This window comes from Streptopelia decaocto (assembly GCF_964273445.1).
Source record: "Streptopelia decaocto genome assembly, chromosome: 2".
NCBI classification, from domain to species: Eukaryota; Metazoa; Chordata; class Aves; order Columbiformes; family Columbidae; genus Streptopelia; species Streptopelia decaocto.
Window position 1 is genome coordinate 125,689,078 of NC_138655.1, and position 17,786 is coordinate 125,706,863.

At 35.0% G+C, this 17,786-nt stretch overlaps 1 protein-coding gene across 12 annotated transcripts in view; it reads left to right on the forward strand.

Moving 5' to 3' along the window:
- TBC1D5 (TBC1 domain family member 5) overlaps positions 1 to 17,786 on the forward strand; it is a 315,400-nt gene that overhangs the window by 58,160 nt on the left and 239,454 nt on the right. For 6 of the 12 annotated variants that reach the window (XM_082046566.1, XM_082046570.1, XM_082046569.1 and 3 more), the window contains one exon: positions 6,846 to 6,997. The exons of 1 other annotated variant lie outside the window; for it this stretch is intronic. In XM_082046566.1, coding sequence (XP_081902692.1) covers positions 6,846 to 6,997 — 152 coding nt within the window. Of the gene's footprint in view, positions 1 to 6,845; positions 6,998 to 8,102; positions 8,168 to 17,786 lie in introns of all 12 variants that reach the window. 5 more of the 12 variants (XM_082046568.1, XM_082046562.1, XM_082046573.1 and 2 more) reach the window with 1 other exon arrangement.

The window sequence follows — 17,786 nt, forward strand, 5'->3', positions numbered from 1 at the left end:
CAAATTTTAACTATTATTAAATAAAACATGCAATTCACAAAATACTACCATTGTCACTCATTCAAAAAATATATTTGATATAGTATTGAAACCGTCAGTTTTACATTTAATTTTAATTAATTAAAATAATGCCCAGTCTCTGAACACTTTTTAATGAGAATAGGTAACAACCTCATGTGTTGTGTAATTGTACTAATTTTCGTTGAAGTCATTCCTTTGCCTTATCAAAGTCGGCTCAACGACAGGAGGTGTGCAGAGCTGCAGCAGTGGTTGCCTCCTGAGCAGAACTCGAGCATTACCAGTTCCTGACAGCTGCAAGCCAGCCTCTGGGCATCTTGCTAAATTTTCAAATGTAATTATACAGTAGACTTCCTTTAACAAATTCTGTGTTCCCAGCTATAATTATAACAGCTCTTCTTGCCTCTAGCCTGTTCCTTATCTTACAACCCACCTCCACATCTCCCACTGCTGGTTAGTGTTATCAAGTAGAGCTGATGGATCTAGAAAAGCAGAGCTTGTTCTCTCTGTCCTCACAAGGATGGTTTCATCAGTACAGAAGATCCATTTCTTCTGATCTATTATGCTGAAATGACATGTCCCATAAAGCTGAATATTGTTCCCTAGTTCACATCAGAGCTGTTGATTAGCATTCCACTTCTGTTTGGCAAACAATTTTCAATTGTTATTACAGGGCATGAGGTATGGAATTATTAAGAGCTATCCATGAAATGACCGGAGAGGCCAGCACAGTGAAAGGAGACTTTCTAAAACCACCTTGTTTTCGTATTGTGCAATTCAGGATATAATTTCTTGAACTCTACAATTTGTGCAGTATGTTTTCTTATATAAAGCTGTTCCTGCTCTCTTTAAGGGCATGCATGTAACATTACAATAAAGATGATCAACAAGGCGTTTTTTCTTGAACTAAATGCTAGGTTATTATAGCCAAAAAATGATAAAACAGAAAGAAGTTGCCCACAGATGTGCTTGATCTAGTATTGGCTCATGTCAAGGAAATTTAAAAGCAGCCACACAGAGTAACCAACTCCTATCCACCTGTCTGGTAGCAAGTAAAGTTGATGTGATGGTTTTGAATATGGGAGTCTGAAGGTAGGAGGCAGCTGAGAGCGCTTCTGCTGTTGAAGATGCGCAGAGGCAGCCTTCCTTGTACTTCAGTCTCTTCCTGTGGTTGGCTGTGGCAGGTGGACTGGGGTTGGGGAAATATATTGCCTGGAAGATCACAGATTAGCGTCTTTTTCAGTCTTTCCTGCAGCGGGATGAAGTACATTGATCAAACCTTTTCTTGAGAAGCTTCAGTGATTGAAATACCCCAGCAATCCCAAGAAGTCACACTTCTGCTCACTTTTCATAGTTTGCCTACAACTTCCTAAGAATTATGATGTCCAGAACTGCATACAGGACAGTAAGAGATGGAAAAAAGCATTTATCAGCTCTTCCCGTGCATGTGCATACATGGGTGCACACACCAACCCACCCACACATCACATGCCTGCCAACATATTTCAGTGAGATGTATTTTTGAAAAATACCACAAAATTTACTCTTTTGATTTGTATTCTTCTCTTATCTATTGATTCCATGAGTAGTGTTTTATTGCTGGGCCATTTTGTATTCAGGTCTATGGTGTGCCTATTCTAAATGTAGCTCTTCAAATTTCTCTTTATTGAATCACCTTTCTGATTTCTGACCATATCTCTCTTCAAAAGCATTTGGAAATCAGGTCCTGTCCTCTTATCCCACCTGGCAGACAGGAGAGGGCTTGTTCTAAGTTTTCTAAGCTTGTTGGTGTGTGGAGGTTGGTTTATTTGGTTGTTTGGTTTTGTGCTATTTTTTTGTTGTTTGTTTGGTTTGGTTTTTTTTAGTTCAGATCCTACCCTGTTACATCTCTCTTCCTCCATAATTTTCAGCATGAGTCTTTTCATTTTTTTTGTTTCATTCCTTTTGTTAAGTGATTTCCTCTCCTTGATTGCAGCAACGTTATGTGTATCTTGTATCATTGCAGGTCTCATTGATCACTGATACAGGACAGAATTGAAAACCTTTTTTGTAGTTATCTATATAACTTGCAAGGATGCGTAGAAGATTTTTTTCTTTGTTTTTGCTTGTTTTGTAACTTCAGAAACACAGTTGGACTTGTAGCAATAAAATTTCAAAGGTAACCATCAGAAAATAAAGTGTTCCTTCATCACATCTTATTTATGAGGTGGAGTGGGGTAAACAGGTTAGTTCCAAAGGCAAATGAGATCCAAAATTTTGCTTATTTGAAGTGTAAAAGATAGAGATGATGAGATACTAAAATAATCATTCTAGCCTTTTGAATTGCAAACCGTTAAAATGGGGAAAATCAGGACAAAGGTGACTCTGTCCTGAATTGTTACATCAAAATATCTTACAGAAGCCCTATTGTCGTGAACAGCTGTGACTTTGGTATGATAGCCCATGGGTGGCCTTTTCTTGATGTTTAATAAATTTGTACGTAACCACTTAAAATCCATCATTTGTCTGTTGTTCACATGTTTTTCTTCTATATTGCAAGACAGAGAATTTTACCCTAAAATAAAACTATAAAATTAGGAGCAGTGAAAGGAAATGTATTTTTTTTCAGGTCTGTCATATGAGCCAAGCCCTCTTACCCACCAATAGAGGATGAGGACAGAAGCCAGAATGTTTATACCAATTGATATTGTCTCTTTAAAATTCAGTGGTTTGTCTTTTACCTTTCAGTTTGCTTTATAGGTCACTTAATTTTTTTTGTTTTTTGTTAGTATGAGCTAAGAACAGAATGTTGCTGAATATGCTAAAATAGATGTATTTTTTTAAGGCTGGCATTTAAGCAGACAAAGAATCATGCTTAATGCTGCTGTGATAATAAATAGTACTATAATTGATTGTTGATAGAAACCCTTAAAATACATTTTTATGGTTGAAATGTACTTTGGGTAAGCAGTGTTCAGTTTGCCTATTAAAATAATTCACTGTATACCGTGGTTTCTTTGAGTATTAAGGAAGTACGACTTTTCCGACAACAGTAATTGGTTGACACTGCTTGACCTTAATGCAAAGCTACAGTATTTAATGAACAAACGGAGGGAATAAAGTTTTGATAAATAAGGCAATTTTCATGAAACCTTTAGAAATATGCTTGAAGTCTTTTAGTGTTAGATTGACGGTTTCTCCTTTTGTGAAAAGAATAAGTGAATAATTTAAGGCTATATTTCATGTTTTCAGATCTTCATTCTGTCATATAAATAATAGACTGTGAAATGCAGCAGCTCCTGCATTCACAGATTTAATAGACCTACACAAGTGAGTATCTCGCTTGGCTTCTGGCACCTTAAAATGCTTTTTTGTGCACCTGAGAAGCAATGGAGAAGTGGGACATTCCTAGATTCTCTTCAGTAACCAAATACCATACTTCAAGTATGCCACATATTCTGTTTTTAAACAAATTCTTCTTCTTCTTAAGATACTTTTCAGTGGAGCTTGATGTCAGTTTTAGTATTTTTAGTTTTTAATTCTGGTACAGTATTATGATGGACAGATGTCAAAGAAGTAGCACGTGGCTATTCAAAGTTAAAGTGTAATCTAGTTTACTAAAATGGAAAGACTGTGTGAAAACCATTCAGCTTTAGATCCAGCATAAATCTTCGAAATGCCACTGAATCTTCGTAAGAAGAGATTCAAATGTATTTACTAAAATAGTGAAATATCAAAGTAATTTGTATAATTTTCTGTGTTTATTCTTAGTTATGTAATTTCTTTTTGTGGGAAACAGTATCAGAGGAGGAAGAACAGAGAACAGCAAAATAAAACTAGTTTCTTTTCGTTGTGTCCTTGCCTTTTCTCTCCTCCCTGACCCACTGAGTGGCTTTAGCTTAATGTATGTTGGAAGGATGGTGAAGTAGGACTTACTGAGAACAAGTGACAAAGCATTACGATTTTTTTCATGTTCTCAGTCTTCCACTCAGGAACATAGTTTTGGGAGCAGTGGACCATGAGAAACGTAAAGACTCCCTTGGAAAGTATGTACTGCTGTGTGTATTTTGTTAGCTGCAAAAGGTAGCTTTCCTAAACGCTTCCATTTATAAATTTAAGTTAAATTATCTGCGTTTTGTTCCTGAAACATTGGGGTAACTCTAGTTGTTGGGTGTTATGATACCGAAATCTTGCTTTCCTCCATCTTATGTGGGTATATAGGCATCTGCACAAGTAAGGAAAGATTTTTATTCCTATTTTCAAGACTATTTTATGTGAAGAATGTTCAAGAAGTCTGCCAGATGGTCTGCCTTTGCCATGGCAGTGATTTATGCAGTCCCCATGTAGGTTTCAGAAGTGCCTACATGGATCCTTCAGACAAAGTGGTCAGTCTACATGAGGATGTCAGCACCTCTGCTCAAATACAGGCAGTTTTTTCCCTATTTCTGCTTATGGATACTCTCGAGTTCATGTAGTCAAATTACTTTCTCTCTTACTTTTTGAGAAAAATAATCTTTATATGTTGTGTCGTGTTATACAAAACATAGTCATATGTTCTGTTCTGTAAATTAATTCAGTAACTTATTCATATCTTCGTTTTTTAAATTTCCACTGGTAAAATTTTCTTCATATTCAGAGTAAGTCGTTCCTTTTGTTTCAGCTAGTCCATGCTTTTCCCATTCTCCATACTCTATTTGACTCACTTATAACTCAGGAAACATCAATGCAGTGATAGAGACCGTTCTACAGTTTAACTTGTTGAAAACTAATTTCACAGCACCATGAATAATATGAAAGTCATTGTGCTGCACTGGTATGAAATACATTGTCACCACCTCTGTTTTCAGAACTTAAATAGAGTAGCATTTTCTTTTGATACATAAACATTATTTAAGCCGTTGCCTGGGGATGTTTCTCCTATTTCCGTAAGAATTTACAAGATCAGTATGTCAAATATATTGATCTTTCTAAGCAGACCAGTCACTGATCGGATCCAGGTGTGACTGAGTGGACTTGTGGTGTCTGAGCAATACATTTGTTATTGTTCATTATTACCTCAGTACAAGACTGTAGTCTCACTGTAGTTAAGTCCTCTGCAAATACACATATTCACTGTTCTTTATTTTCAGGCTTTGGTTTTTGTAAGGGGAAAATGCAGGAAGGAGGGTATAAAAAGCAGCAGAAGAAGGTAGGAAAGCAGAACAGCAAGGAAGAGCAGTAAAGATACTTTGCTAATGGCTGTATATAAATGATGCTGATGGTTGCTTTTAGGTTCCGAGTTGGCTACTGTTCTTTATTTAGTCACCGAGGCTTTTTTTGCTTAAGTTGTTAACACCTATAGAAATTAGAAAGAGCAGTAGTTATGACAAATGGACTATGTAATCTGAAAATTGTATTTTGTCACATGTTTTAGTCACAAAACCTACTTGAAATCAATTGTCCAAACATTCACTTAACATATTAATAAGTAATACAGGAATACTCTGAGCCCTCTTGAATTAGATATATTACATCTTGTTACAAAATTTAATGCCAGGCTTAATAACTCAAAGTATGCTCTACAATAAAAATATATTTATATACCAGTATATTTCAACTAGGAAGCTAATCCAAATTAAAACAAACAAACCAACAAACAAAAAACAACACAAAAAGGCCCCACATAATAAAACCAAAAAAACCCTACAAAAATAAACTTAAAAAAACCCCAAACCAACCAACCAACCCAAAAAAAGCACAACTATTTAGTTGGAACTGTGTAATATACTCATGTGTAGACAGTTGTATTTATTTTACTTTCTAAAAAAGAAATTCCAAAATTTATTTCTTCAAAGTGAGTGTGTTTTTCACAGTTTATTTTTAAATGCAATTTAATTGATTTTGACAACTGTGGTCAGATTACAGGAGCCTTTGGGTACTTACTTGCAAAATCAGTGTCTTTAAGACTTTTCTTCTAAATGTGTCTTGATGGTTGTGTTCGTTAGTTTTCTAATTGAAACACTGTAGAAACACAGTGAAGTACCAGCTTTTCAAAAAGTGGAAGATGCTGTTTCCAATTCAACACTGTTAACTTCACATATTTTTAATAAGAAAAAAATATTTAAAAATAGCAATATTTCCCATTGTTATGTGAATAGAGTTTAATTATGTCACAGTAGTTGACAAATTCCACATAAACATGTTTTGAAGAACGACTTAAAAAAATATTGATTTACAAGTTCATTATTGAACAGTTAAAAGAGAGTTAATAAAAGATAGATGGCTGATCAGTTGTTGGAATTTTATTTAAATTTTCTTAGAACCATAGCCTTGAAAATTTTTAGTGTGTTTATGACCACCTGTAGTGTGCTATAGAACCCTGTACATTTTTTTGTTCTTATTACAAATTAATGAACCACTTTCTAGAAAATATGTCTAACAATATCAAGTTACTGAAATTTGTAAAATACAGGTTTTTAAGAAGTTCAGTCACAGGAGGAGGAACTGAAAATAATGCTGAGAAATAGCCAAGAATTGCAGGTTGATACAGTTTTCAGGTTGAACACTGAAGAAGTCTTTGTTAATGCTCAAGTTCTCTCTCTGCCATTATTGTCTTCTTAAAAGTAAATAAATTGAACCACATGGACGTATCTTACATATTGTATCCATCTCTCCTGTTACATGATTATGTGAAATACTTATTTGACTTGAAAAAAAAATACTAGTTTTGTTCACTTGACTTTCTGTTATATGGAAATTTCCAGAAGAAATCCAATGCCTTTGGTCACTTGAATCCCTTCAGGTCAAACTAAAACTTAAAAAATGTTTTTAGCATTTTTTCCTGAAGCATCTTTATTCTCCATCCAAAGGTCAGTTTCAGAAGTCTGGTACAGGGACTGCTACTCCAGCATCCTTGCTCCTGGTGGCCGGGCCTTATCCCAACGCTGCTTGACTGATCAGTGTGTGGAGAATATAATTCTAAGGACAACGGTCTCCTTTGCATTTGAGCACCTGCCACTATGTAAGTTAAATTTTCCATGTTTTTTTTCATTGATGTCATAGTTACACATTTAGCATTTATAAAAACAATGTTCATGATGTCTTTCCTCTGGTTGTCCAAAAATTATTTCAAACACCCTTTCTGTAAAAAAAAAAAAATAATCTTATTTTACCAATATAGGTGCTTTTCTCCCCACTTTACTATGTTACATTTTAAGAGAGAAGTGAAAATATTTACTATAGTATTTGGTTTTAAAAGTGACAGATAACTGTATTGAGATCTGCTTTCCACTGAACTGGTGAAACATGGGCAGTGTCAGCCGGAGCTTCTCTTTGCTTTCTCACATAACACACCCTAAGTCCCGACCTGGAGGGGCCATTCACTATCTAATTCAAACCTCTCCTTACATTAACAACATGGCAGGGTTTAGTAATGATACAGGTTTGCCGTTAAAGACTTGCCAGTTTCGCCTTAAATAGCTAGATTATAATACCTCAGTTTGCCATACTCCCTCTGTTTAGTTTGGAATTACCTTGAAAATGTGAAGGTGATGCTATTGAATTGTGTAAAGGAATTAGGAAGTTGAAATGCTAGCAGTGTAGAGTACTAGTATTGGTCTACATAAAAACACTGGTTCAAGAGACTGAAGGTCAGGGAATTCATTTTAATAGGAACAATTTTTTGCATTACTGACTTCCATCAGTGACTTTAATCAGTTATTTTTCCTTCATATTGCTCTTGATAATTTAAAACCCTTTCTGAAAGATTTTGTAAGACATATATGCGCTTATGTTCTTGTATGTATAGTTTCTGTACCTTTTAAGTGTAGTTAGTTTTTTCTAGTGTTGAAATAAAGTACAGAACACTATGCAGTACATTAGAGCCTATGCATCAGAACAATTTTCACGCCTCACTCAATTCTTAATGTAAATTAGTAGGAACATTGGTTATCCATTTGAGAAATTGAGTTGGTATAAAAATAAAAATGCACTTATGGTGTGTGGTGCTTTCTGTATCATCTTGGGAGTGTTTTGCTGTTTATCTGTCACTTGCATTAGAAAAAGCAGCCACTGGCTGCAGGTGACATTAAAAATTAAAGGTTAACCTCAATTTCTTTACTGACCAGACGTGGGGCAGAAAGTTCTTCTGGATGTGTGCCTGAATTTTGGAACTGTCAAAAAGAGTTGAGAGGTAAAGACTTGTGCTTTTCATGGCTTACTCTTTTTGTGGCTGGTTATATGATTTTAGCATTTTCAAGTGTTTAGATTGCTTGTTATAGGTTGTATCAAGATCATTTGTCATTGCATCCAACTTCATGAAATTAAAAAATGGCATGATAATGCTGTAGTAAATAATTATAATTATTGTACTGATCTACATAATTTTGCAAATGTCTTTGTTACTTAGAAAAGCTGATTAAAATAGCTTTTTTCCTATTACTAGAGAATACGTGTCTTTCAAAAACTAGTTAAAATTGTTGAAAATCACTATAACAGCTTTTGAATATTCTGATCGACAGTATACATTTAATATAAGACAAGATTTTTGCCCTCATGAACAAGCCTGGGAGATCTTTCTTTAAGTATGAAGGCTTTTGACAAAGTTGACTTCTACCCCACGGCGAGTTCAGAGTGAGCAAAGTTCAGTGGTGTGATGCTTCCCTCCTCTCTGACTCCAGGCGTTGGAAGCAGCATTCAGACCAGTGCAATCCACTGGCTTCAAGCAGCAGCGCTCTGTCTGTAACCCACCAGATACCTTTCATTTGCAAGGGAGATGTTACATCTGTTCAGTGGTGGACCAGGGTACAGACAAGTCTTGATACTTGAGATGCAAACTCAAAGCTGTGGTGGCTGCTCTTGCCTTCCATTTAATCTCTTCATTTTACTTAAAAATACAGTAACGTAGCATGCATAGAATCAATAGATCTGTGTCGTGGTTTAACCCCAGCTGGCAGCTAAGCGCCACTCAGCAGCCCAGTCACTCCTCCCCCCTGGTGGGACAGGGAGGGAATCGAAAAGAAGTAAAACTCGTGTGTTGAGATAAAGATAGTTTAATAGGACATCAAAGGAAGATAACATAATAAAAACAACGATAATAAAAACAGCAATAATAATAACAGCAATAATAATAAGCAATGATGATGCTAATAATAAGAACAATAATAATAATAAATAATAATGATTATTATAATAATAACAACCGCAACAACAACAGAATATACAAAAGCACAGGACAATTGCTTACCACTCATTGACCACTGCCCAGCTCATCCCCAGGCAGTGATCCCATCCCCCAACCAACTCCCCCCAGCTTATATATTTAGCATGACATTACATAGTATGGAATATCCCTTCAGCCAGTTTGGGTCATGTGTCATGGCTTTGTCACCTCCTGGCTTTTTGTGCACCTCCCCGCTGGCAGAGCATGAGGAGCTGAGCAGTCCTTGACTTAGTATGAGCACTACTTAGCAACAATTGAAACATTGGTGTGCTATCAACATCTTCCTTGTACTAAATCCAAACCACAGCACTATACCAGTCATTAGGAAGAAAGTTAACTCTATCTCAGCCAAAACCAGGACAATCTGCTGCTTCTTGTTGGCTGCTGAGTGAAACTGAGAAAGGAAGAAAAATTAAATTGCCTTCTCTGTCTTTGTTATTAAAAGAGGCTGCCAAAATGCACCTGTTTTCTTTCCCCATCCCCCATTTGCTGAACACTGAATGTCTTCTGTCCTTGGCTATTTCACCTTTTTTAGCTATTCTTAGGAAAACAAGAAAATAGAAATTTCATTAAAGAAAGCAATGAATATGGCTTTAGATAAGAACATTGCAATCAAAGTTTTTGAAGAAACCTAGAATTTCAGATGTGTATAATTGTTTTAAAAATATGTATCCATGTGCTTACTTCACAGTAAGCTTGACACACTTGTTTCAGGACTGGTTTGCTGTAGATTTTTCAGACTTTGAATTAAATCATGTTAAGAATTTTGTGATGGGAAAGTGATAGTGCTCATGTCATGTGTTATACTTATTATTCCTAATTTCTTAAACCTATATTTAAGACCAATAATTTCTCTGAAGACAAAATATTTGCAAATGACAGTTACTTATTTTCCGGCATCTCCCTCTGCTTGAAATTATTCCAGTCTTCTCCAAGGTTGATTTCACTTAACGCTTCCTGGTTTCTTGCATTTCAGACTTTTTATGTTGACATAATAATGAAACTGGTGAAACCAGTTTCACTACTGAAATTATTTATAAGGAAACCAAAGTACTATATAGCTTTAAACATATTTCCTTTGACTTCAGGAGTAATTAAATCCCATACAATAGTTGATAATTGTTGACTTGCAGCCTGGCTCTAAAGTGTTCATTTTATAAATGGCGTTATGAAACATTAGGTAACATGGACTTTATTTTTTCAGAGGAAGTATCTCAGATAATTAAATATTGCAGAGAGTGCTTAGAATTTGAAATGCAGTACCTTCTAAGAAGAAATCTCTGAATGATTTTATGTATTTTCTTACAGGCTGTAGAATAGGTGGCATTTTATAATTTGTCAGTTACTTCCTTTAAGTTCAAATAAACTTCTGTATCGGTCTAAAAAGCATTATCTAGTGACTTGCAATCATGTTACAGATGGCATCTTTTCTTAAACACTACAATAATCTGTGGTTTGTGGAGCAACTAAATTACCCATTTGTTACACAGTTACGCAGCTCATAGAGGTCATCACACATCTGTATGAGCTGAACATTTTAAGTCTTTCAAAAAAATGAAAAAAAAACAACAAACAGAACCCAACACGCATTCATTGCAGTGTTTTTGTTGTTGCTGTTCCTACAGTGTGGGTGGTCCAAGTGCCTCGACCTGCTTTGCAGAGAAGGGCTATAGCGAGTGATACTCAAAAGCTAAGGGTTTTTTTCTTAGATATAGCAAAACTTGCAGGACATGCAGCTTCAAAGGGAGGAAGAACAGGCTTGGGGTCGAGAGTTATTTTGCAAAGCACTAAAATCAAGTTACATCAGTTCCCCACAATGGTACATAATATCACCTCAAGACCAGTTGTTCCCATAGTTTTATTTTCAGTAGCTGTTGGATTCTGCTGGTAGGGAGTAGATCTACTGTGTGTTATTACATTCTCTTCAGACATTCTTTCTTCTTCCTTGGTACCTTGTCAGGATTTATCCACGATATGTAGCTGGTCCTCACTTGACAAAACTGGAACGACTTCACATCCTCCTCAGTTCAAGTTGCCTCTGGCAGTGATTTTTTTTCTGCTGCATCTCTCTTGCCCCTGCCCCATGGCAGTCTTTCCCTTTGGTCTCCTGAGCTTCATTTTGGACCATGTGGCTCTGAAGTTTGAGCTGGCCTTGGACAGAACCCAGCCAGATCTGGCAGAGCTCTTTTTCATTGTACTTGGTGCCTGCTTTATAGTTTGTTGTCATTTTAACCAGGAAACCAGCTTCGCTAGTTGGAACTCCCAGTACTAAGACCTTACCTCTGTCTTTCAATATTTAAAGAGTGCTTGTAAGAATGATGGAGACAGACTTTTTACCAAAGCCGGTATGGATAGGACAAAGGCTAATGGATTTAAACTAGGATGAATTTAGATGTGATATAAGGAAGAAATTCTTCACCATGAGGGTGGTGAGGCACTGAAACAGGCTGCTCAGAGAAGTTTGTGGATGCCGCATCCCTGGAAGTATTCCAGGCCAGGTTGGATGGGGCTTTGAGGAACCTGGTCTAGTGGAAGATGTCTAGTGGAAGAAGCAAGAATTTCTCTACACTATAAACAGTGTTCAAACTTTGTCTTGGGACATTAATCTCATGTATTTTAAAATCCCGGAAATATACTCTATATATTGAAATATCCTCTAAGCTGGAGCCAAGAAAAAGTTGTCATTCTCGCATAGCTGCCTTTGGTGGAGGGAAGAGAGGAACAGAGGGAACAAAAGGAAGAAAATCTGATCTCTTTAGGTGAATATGTTCTTCCCATAAAACATAACAACAAAAAGCAGATCGAGACACTCTCGCTTGGAGACACTCCTATCATCTGACAGGAAGTGATTTTACTGAATTTAAAATCCAGAAGCAATAGTATTTCTTCCATGAGTAAATGGGAAGGAGACCTTAAATACACGTTGTTCTTGAAAGCACAGATTGTACTTAGTTGTTTTTGGTCATTTAGACATAGACTTTGGAAAGTACTTAATTTAAAGCAAATACAGGAGTATTTATCTGAATGTTCAGATTTACTGACTATTCACTAGGAATATAAATACTTGAACGGGAATTTAGTGAAGTTGCTTATGGGGTTTTGTTTTGTGGTTTGTTGTTTTTATTTTTTGTTTGTGGGTTTTGGTTTATTTTTTGGTTGGTTGGTTTTATTTAGCAGAAAACTCGTACAGTACCTTCAGTTGGGTTTTGACTTCAAAATTTTGAAAAAAACATTTACTTTGTAAAAAGTAAGTTCTGACGAAATCAAAGGAAATGGCTAAATGTTTAAGTTGTGAATCAGTTGTGTCTAATCAGGATTTAGTGGTCCAGTTGAGGATATTTTGTCATGTGAAACTTTGCTTTGGATATGTAGTGACCAAATAATTATATATCTGTATTCATTTCATACAATAAATATATTTTGATGAATGAAGTGTAGATGTTGAATGAATTTGTAGGGTTTTTTTTCATGAAAATTATAGTTATGAAAGCTGCATGGATTTGTAGCATTTTGGGGTGAAAAAGTCATGGTTTTGTTTTACTTTAATGTTTAGATTTTTAGAAAAATATATGTAATAGATTATTATAAACATGAAAACATTCTCATACAAAATCTGTTTCTCATTCCAAAAGGTAATATAATACATAATTAAGAGGATGAACTATTTAATATAAAAAAGAAAGTTCTAGTATTCAGCAGATTTCTTCAGTTGTGAAGCTCTACACAGTGATCTGCCTTATGATTCTAGATTCTTTGAAAAGAAAATTCGGCTAATGTAGTTTTTTGTAACTTTTCTGACACTGCTCTCCTGATGTAATTGCTTTCTTGAATATATAGTTAATGGTCAAAATTAAAATGCAGGAACCTGAAACACAGAAGAATTCATGGGCAAGCTTCTTTCAAGAGTTGTAGTAAAAGCTGCACATCAGACTTAGGCAGTATTCAAATAGTTTTCAGCATCTTGTGACTATTTTAATTTTTGTAATTAGTGTTGAGGTTAGTTTAAGGTTTCAGTATTTTCCAGCAGCAAATATTAGAGAGTGGTATTAGACTGACTTTACTGTTTCCTGTACAAACAAGCTCTGTAAGTTTGGGAAGGTTTCCTCAACATCCCTGATGATTTTGCTGTTAAGGGTCCCACAAAATAACTGACTCTTTTCACAGTATTTGGTACCGGTCTTTGGTAGTCATAATTCAGACTGGTGCAGCAGTGATACCCCTACTGACTTCCCTTTTGCTAGCCATTCAGCAGAAACTTGGGAAATCTAGTATTTCACACAGAAAATAAAGTCGATTCAAGCAATTGTGGAAAGGGAAATGATACTTAATGGAAGAGACAGTTTGATAGTTTGGGTCATCGATCGAGTCCATACATTTTCCACCTGCCAAACTGGAACATAAAACATGAAGTCCTTTTAGATTCTTTTCTATTACATGGCACAAAGGTAAGAGTTACCAGAAGAGTTACTGTTCTTTATTATAGGGTTTCTCTTTGAATGTATACACAGTCCTTGAGTTTCAAGTTGTATCTTCTAATTCTTACATGCTGAGTAACTTGAAAAACAACATCCATAAGCAGCAATTTCGTCATACACGGGGCTGATCTGACTCGTCTCATGTGGCCAATTTTGCTTCCTTCAGATAACTAGCATTTCTGCATTCACATAGTGGTTCTCAGGTACCAGGAAATCACCTCTTTAAAAATAACATACGCATCTGAGACTGGTAGTTTGAGAGCTGTTTCATTACATATATTTGCATTTACAGTCTGAATATGTCCTACTAAACTCTTACCAAAACACAAAAAAGCTCCTCATTTCAAAATAAGTCAGAATATTTGATTTGACAGGTTTTCATTTTGGAAGCGTAGATTTTTTGAGTCACATGTTAAAAGATTGAAGGAAATACTTAACTGACCATCACAGAAAAATCATGACAAAGCATACATAGAAATACACTTTTTTTTGTGTGAGTGTATGTGTTAAGACAGATATGAGAGTTGAATATTCTTCTTAACTGTAAAGTTCCTTTTCCACTCTGAGGGTTTTTAGAAACCATTATATCCATTTGGTGGAGCAACAGCTTATTTAATGAAAATTGATATTTTTGAGTTTTTCATTCTTTTATAACATCTGTAAATATGTTCCCAAACTCTACAAGCAGTTCTGTAATTAACATAGTGTTTCCATGGCATTTTGTCAATGAATAGTAAAAATATTATTTATGCAGATGGGAAAAAAAAATCATTTTCATCAGCAGTACAGTTTTTTAATTTTGTTGCAGTTGAAATATAAGCCAGAAATGTAAAATTTGAGTTTTGTTACCTTCTTACATACCTCTGTAGGTTTTACGCACTCTGAATTAGTGGTGAGGTGTAATCAAGCACCTTTTCTATATAGGGGTAAGATTGGTTTAGGAACAAAGCATTTTTCTCCTTTTGCAGAAGATCTGTACCTCTCTTATCACAACACTTTAGTTTCTTTATTTTTCATTGGTGTTTTCTCTCCGTGTAATGTACATAGGAAGTTAATGATGAAACAGTAGTAAAGTGTTCATTGAAACTTAGAATTATAGTATTTGGAAATGTAAAATCATAATTTACATAAATGTTATAGTCAAGAACATTATGAATGTAAATATGCCTTCATCTATTCTCAGTCTTATAATGCCATTCGTTGTCCAGTGGGAGATGAAGAGTGATGTTGAGACTGCCGTTTAACCTATTATAGCAGCCTAAAAAAATTAAATAGCCTTGATGTAAATATGAGGTGGGAAAAGAGTATTCATCTCCATTAAGTGACATAAAAAACCATGGTAAGAATAACAGGCGGGTGGGTGTGCATTAAGCAGTGAAATCCTTAAATTCGGACTCTAATTATAAGCACAAGGACAATTGCCTCCCACGTACTTAAACTGTTATGGGTTTTTCAGACAGAAAATATGCTTCACGGTTATTCAGGCACCAAATATGGATTTTCTTTTGCATTCTTTTTCATCTGATACATAATTCCTTCTCCCTTGCTACTAAATGAGGGCCTAATGCTAAAAAGGCGAGTTTGTTATGTTTTCCTTGATACAATTAGGTCTTTAAGCATTTTTCTGAGTCTCCTAACTATGCTGAGGAAGTTCTACCTTTTTTATGGTGCCATAAGCAGGTGTTGCACCATTATATTCAGAATATTTGGGGCAATTATTTTAGCTTTGATTTTTGTTCAACTGTTTCAGCTTCAAACTGAAAGATCTATGGATGACCAGTGGCTGATTAACCTATTGCACCACACAAGTAGCTCTTCCTTTGTTTCTTGATGATATATTCTTCTGAATATACTCTTCCCTGAAATTATTTTTATGTTACATTATATAAAGTAATTTTTTGTATTGAGTAATTGGAGAAATTGGCCTGTAAAACTGTCTTTTAAAGTTAATTGTTTATAGCAATTTCTTTAACAAACTGCTTTCAGTTTTGATTATTTAGCCATTCTGTCTTTGACATAATACAAGATAAAGGTTTAATATTTTTTTAACCAAAATAATTACTTCACATTTAGCCTTTGATGTTTAAGATACAAGAGGAGATGCATTATGTCCATAGTTAACCTGATGTAATAGTTAAGATGTCGTATTTCTAGACTGAATTTGTCTGAGTTTTGCTTTGCAGTAACTGTGTCTTACTATCCTTTTCTGTGCTCGATTAGAGAGTTATTGACTGTTACATCTTTTCCACGTATAGTTAACTGCAGATCTCAAGTCACCTTTAATCTTATCATAAATAAACTAAATATACTGATTTTGTATCTCTCAGACACACATCATAACAAGAAGGTTTTCCTGATTGTTATTCTCTTAACTCCTTTTTGGGCCCTTTTAATTTCAACTTTCCTTTAAATTTAAGATACCAGGCCTGATTATGGCATTCCAGTGATGCCATATGTGCAGATAATTTCAAGTCCTTAGTACTACCATATATTTCCCTGTAATGCACCCAGGGTTTGTTTGTAGCTTCTTAGCTACAGCAACATAGTGAGAGCAAAAAAAAGCAGTTGGTTATTTACTTTGACTTTTAAGTTCTTTAGGGATTCACTACTTTCTAGGATGTAATCCTCCATTTTATGTGGCCTGTCTTCTATGTTCTTAATGTTCTTAAGGTAAATAAATGAAAATAATGTAATTTCTGTTCTGAGATTTACTTAATTTATGCAGCTTATTGGAAGCAGTTTTGCTTATTTTGGTCATCGCAGAGCTTCAGCTTTTCCCATAACAGTGAAGTCAGTCACCATGTTTTATATTTATTTTGTGTGATTGATATTTTAAAAGAGACAATAAAGGAGACTTCACAAAGCATTAAAGCATTAATACAGAACAAAGAAGCCTTATAATGTGTTTAGCTTGTGCTGATACCTAATGATACAGCAAAAAAGCACTGTTCTACAAGGCTGCTTTTAAGATCCAAGGGAACCAGAGGTATTGTTAAGAATAATAGATAGTATATCTTGGATTAATTTTTTTAAATTTGTTTTTTAGAAGTACAAACACAAAAATCCTGTCTTAATCTTTCTCTTTCTTTAAGGTATGCTGCTTATTTAGCTTTTAGTAACTTGTAATTTAAGATCACAGTTATTAGGTGTATTTCTGCATTTTATATATCGCTCCCAGATGCTACAGTATTAGTTTTTATCACTGCATATTTTATGAAATGTCAGCCTTCTGTTGGCTGTTCACGCAGCATTGTTAGTGATCAAAGCCACAACATAAAGGAGAGGAATCCAAACAGTTGGCTTATCTTTGTCCTTCATTGTGACACAATACCATAAAATTACTTTGCTATATAAAAGGCAAGCAAAGCTTCATGTAGCACACTCTGAAAAGGTGAACTTTTTGTTATGCTCAACAAAATAGATAAACTCTTATCAGTGATATTTTCTGTAAGGAAAGTAAAGTTAGCAATGATATCTTTTCAGTTTGGAAAAAGTTTTCATCTTTGGCTGCCTTTTTAAAGCACCATGTTCTTTTTTATATTAAAATGCTATTATAAATTTATCCATTAAGACTTTTTGAAATGAAAGAAATGTTGTGGCCTTTAGAGTAACCTGTGTGATGTATTTCTGAGCTTCTCTGGGATACAATTAGTCAAGGCATGTTTTATCATTTGAAGAGTGATAATTGGAAAGATAGTAGTCTTTACGTTATTAAAACTACTGGTGATTATCAAGTATATTTGTCTTCTAGTTTGGTTTTTCATGTGTGAGATTATTTGCAATTTATCTAAATTTCTGGTTAAAAATATCAGAACAAATATCAGCCTTAACGTTTCTGCTTGCCTAAGTGTGTTGTGTATCAGAACAGAAGTAATAAAGTAGGAAAAACTCTATGAGCTCTGGAGATATTCTATAGGAATAAAAATCTTGAATGATTTTGATCAGCTGTTGTGTATGCCCTGCACAGCAGTTGGTTCAATCAATTTTATGTTTTGGGATGGTTTTATTAAAACGAGCTGCTGCGTTCAGTAAATCAGTGTAAAGATGCAAGCTTTGTATATGCTTTTGGGGGACATGCAGCTTACCAGTGCCATCTCTCAAGCCTTAAGTTTGCT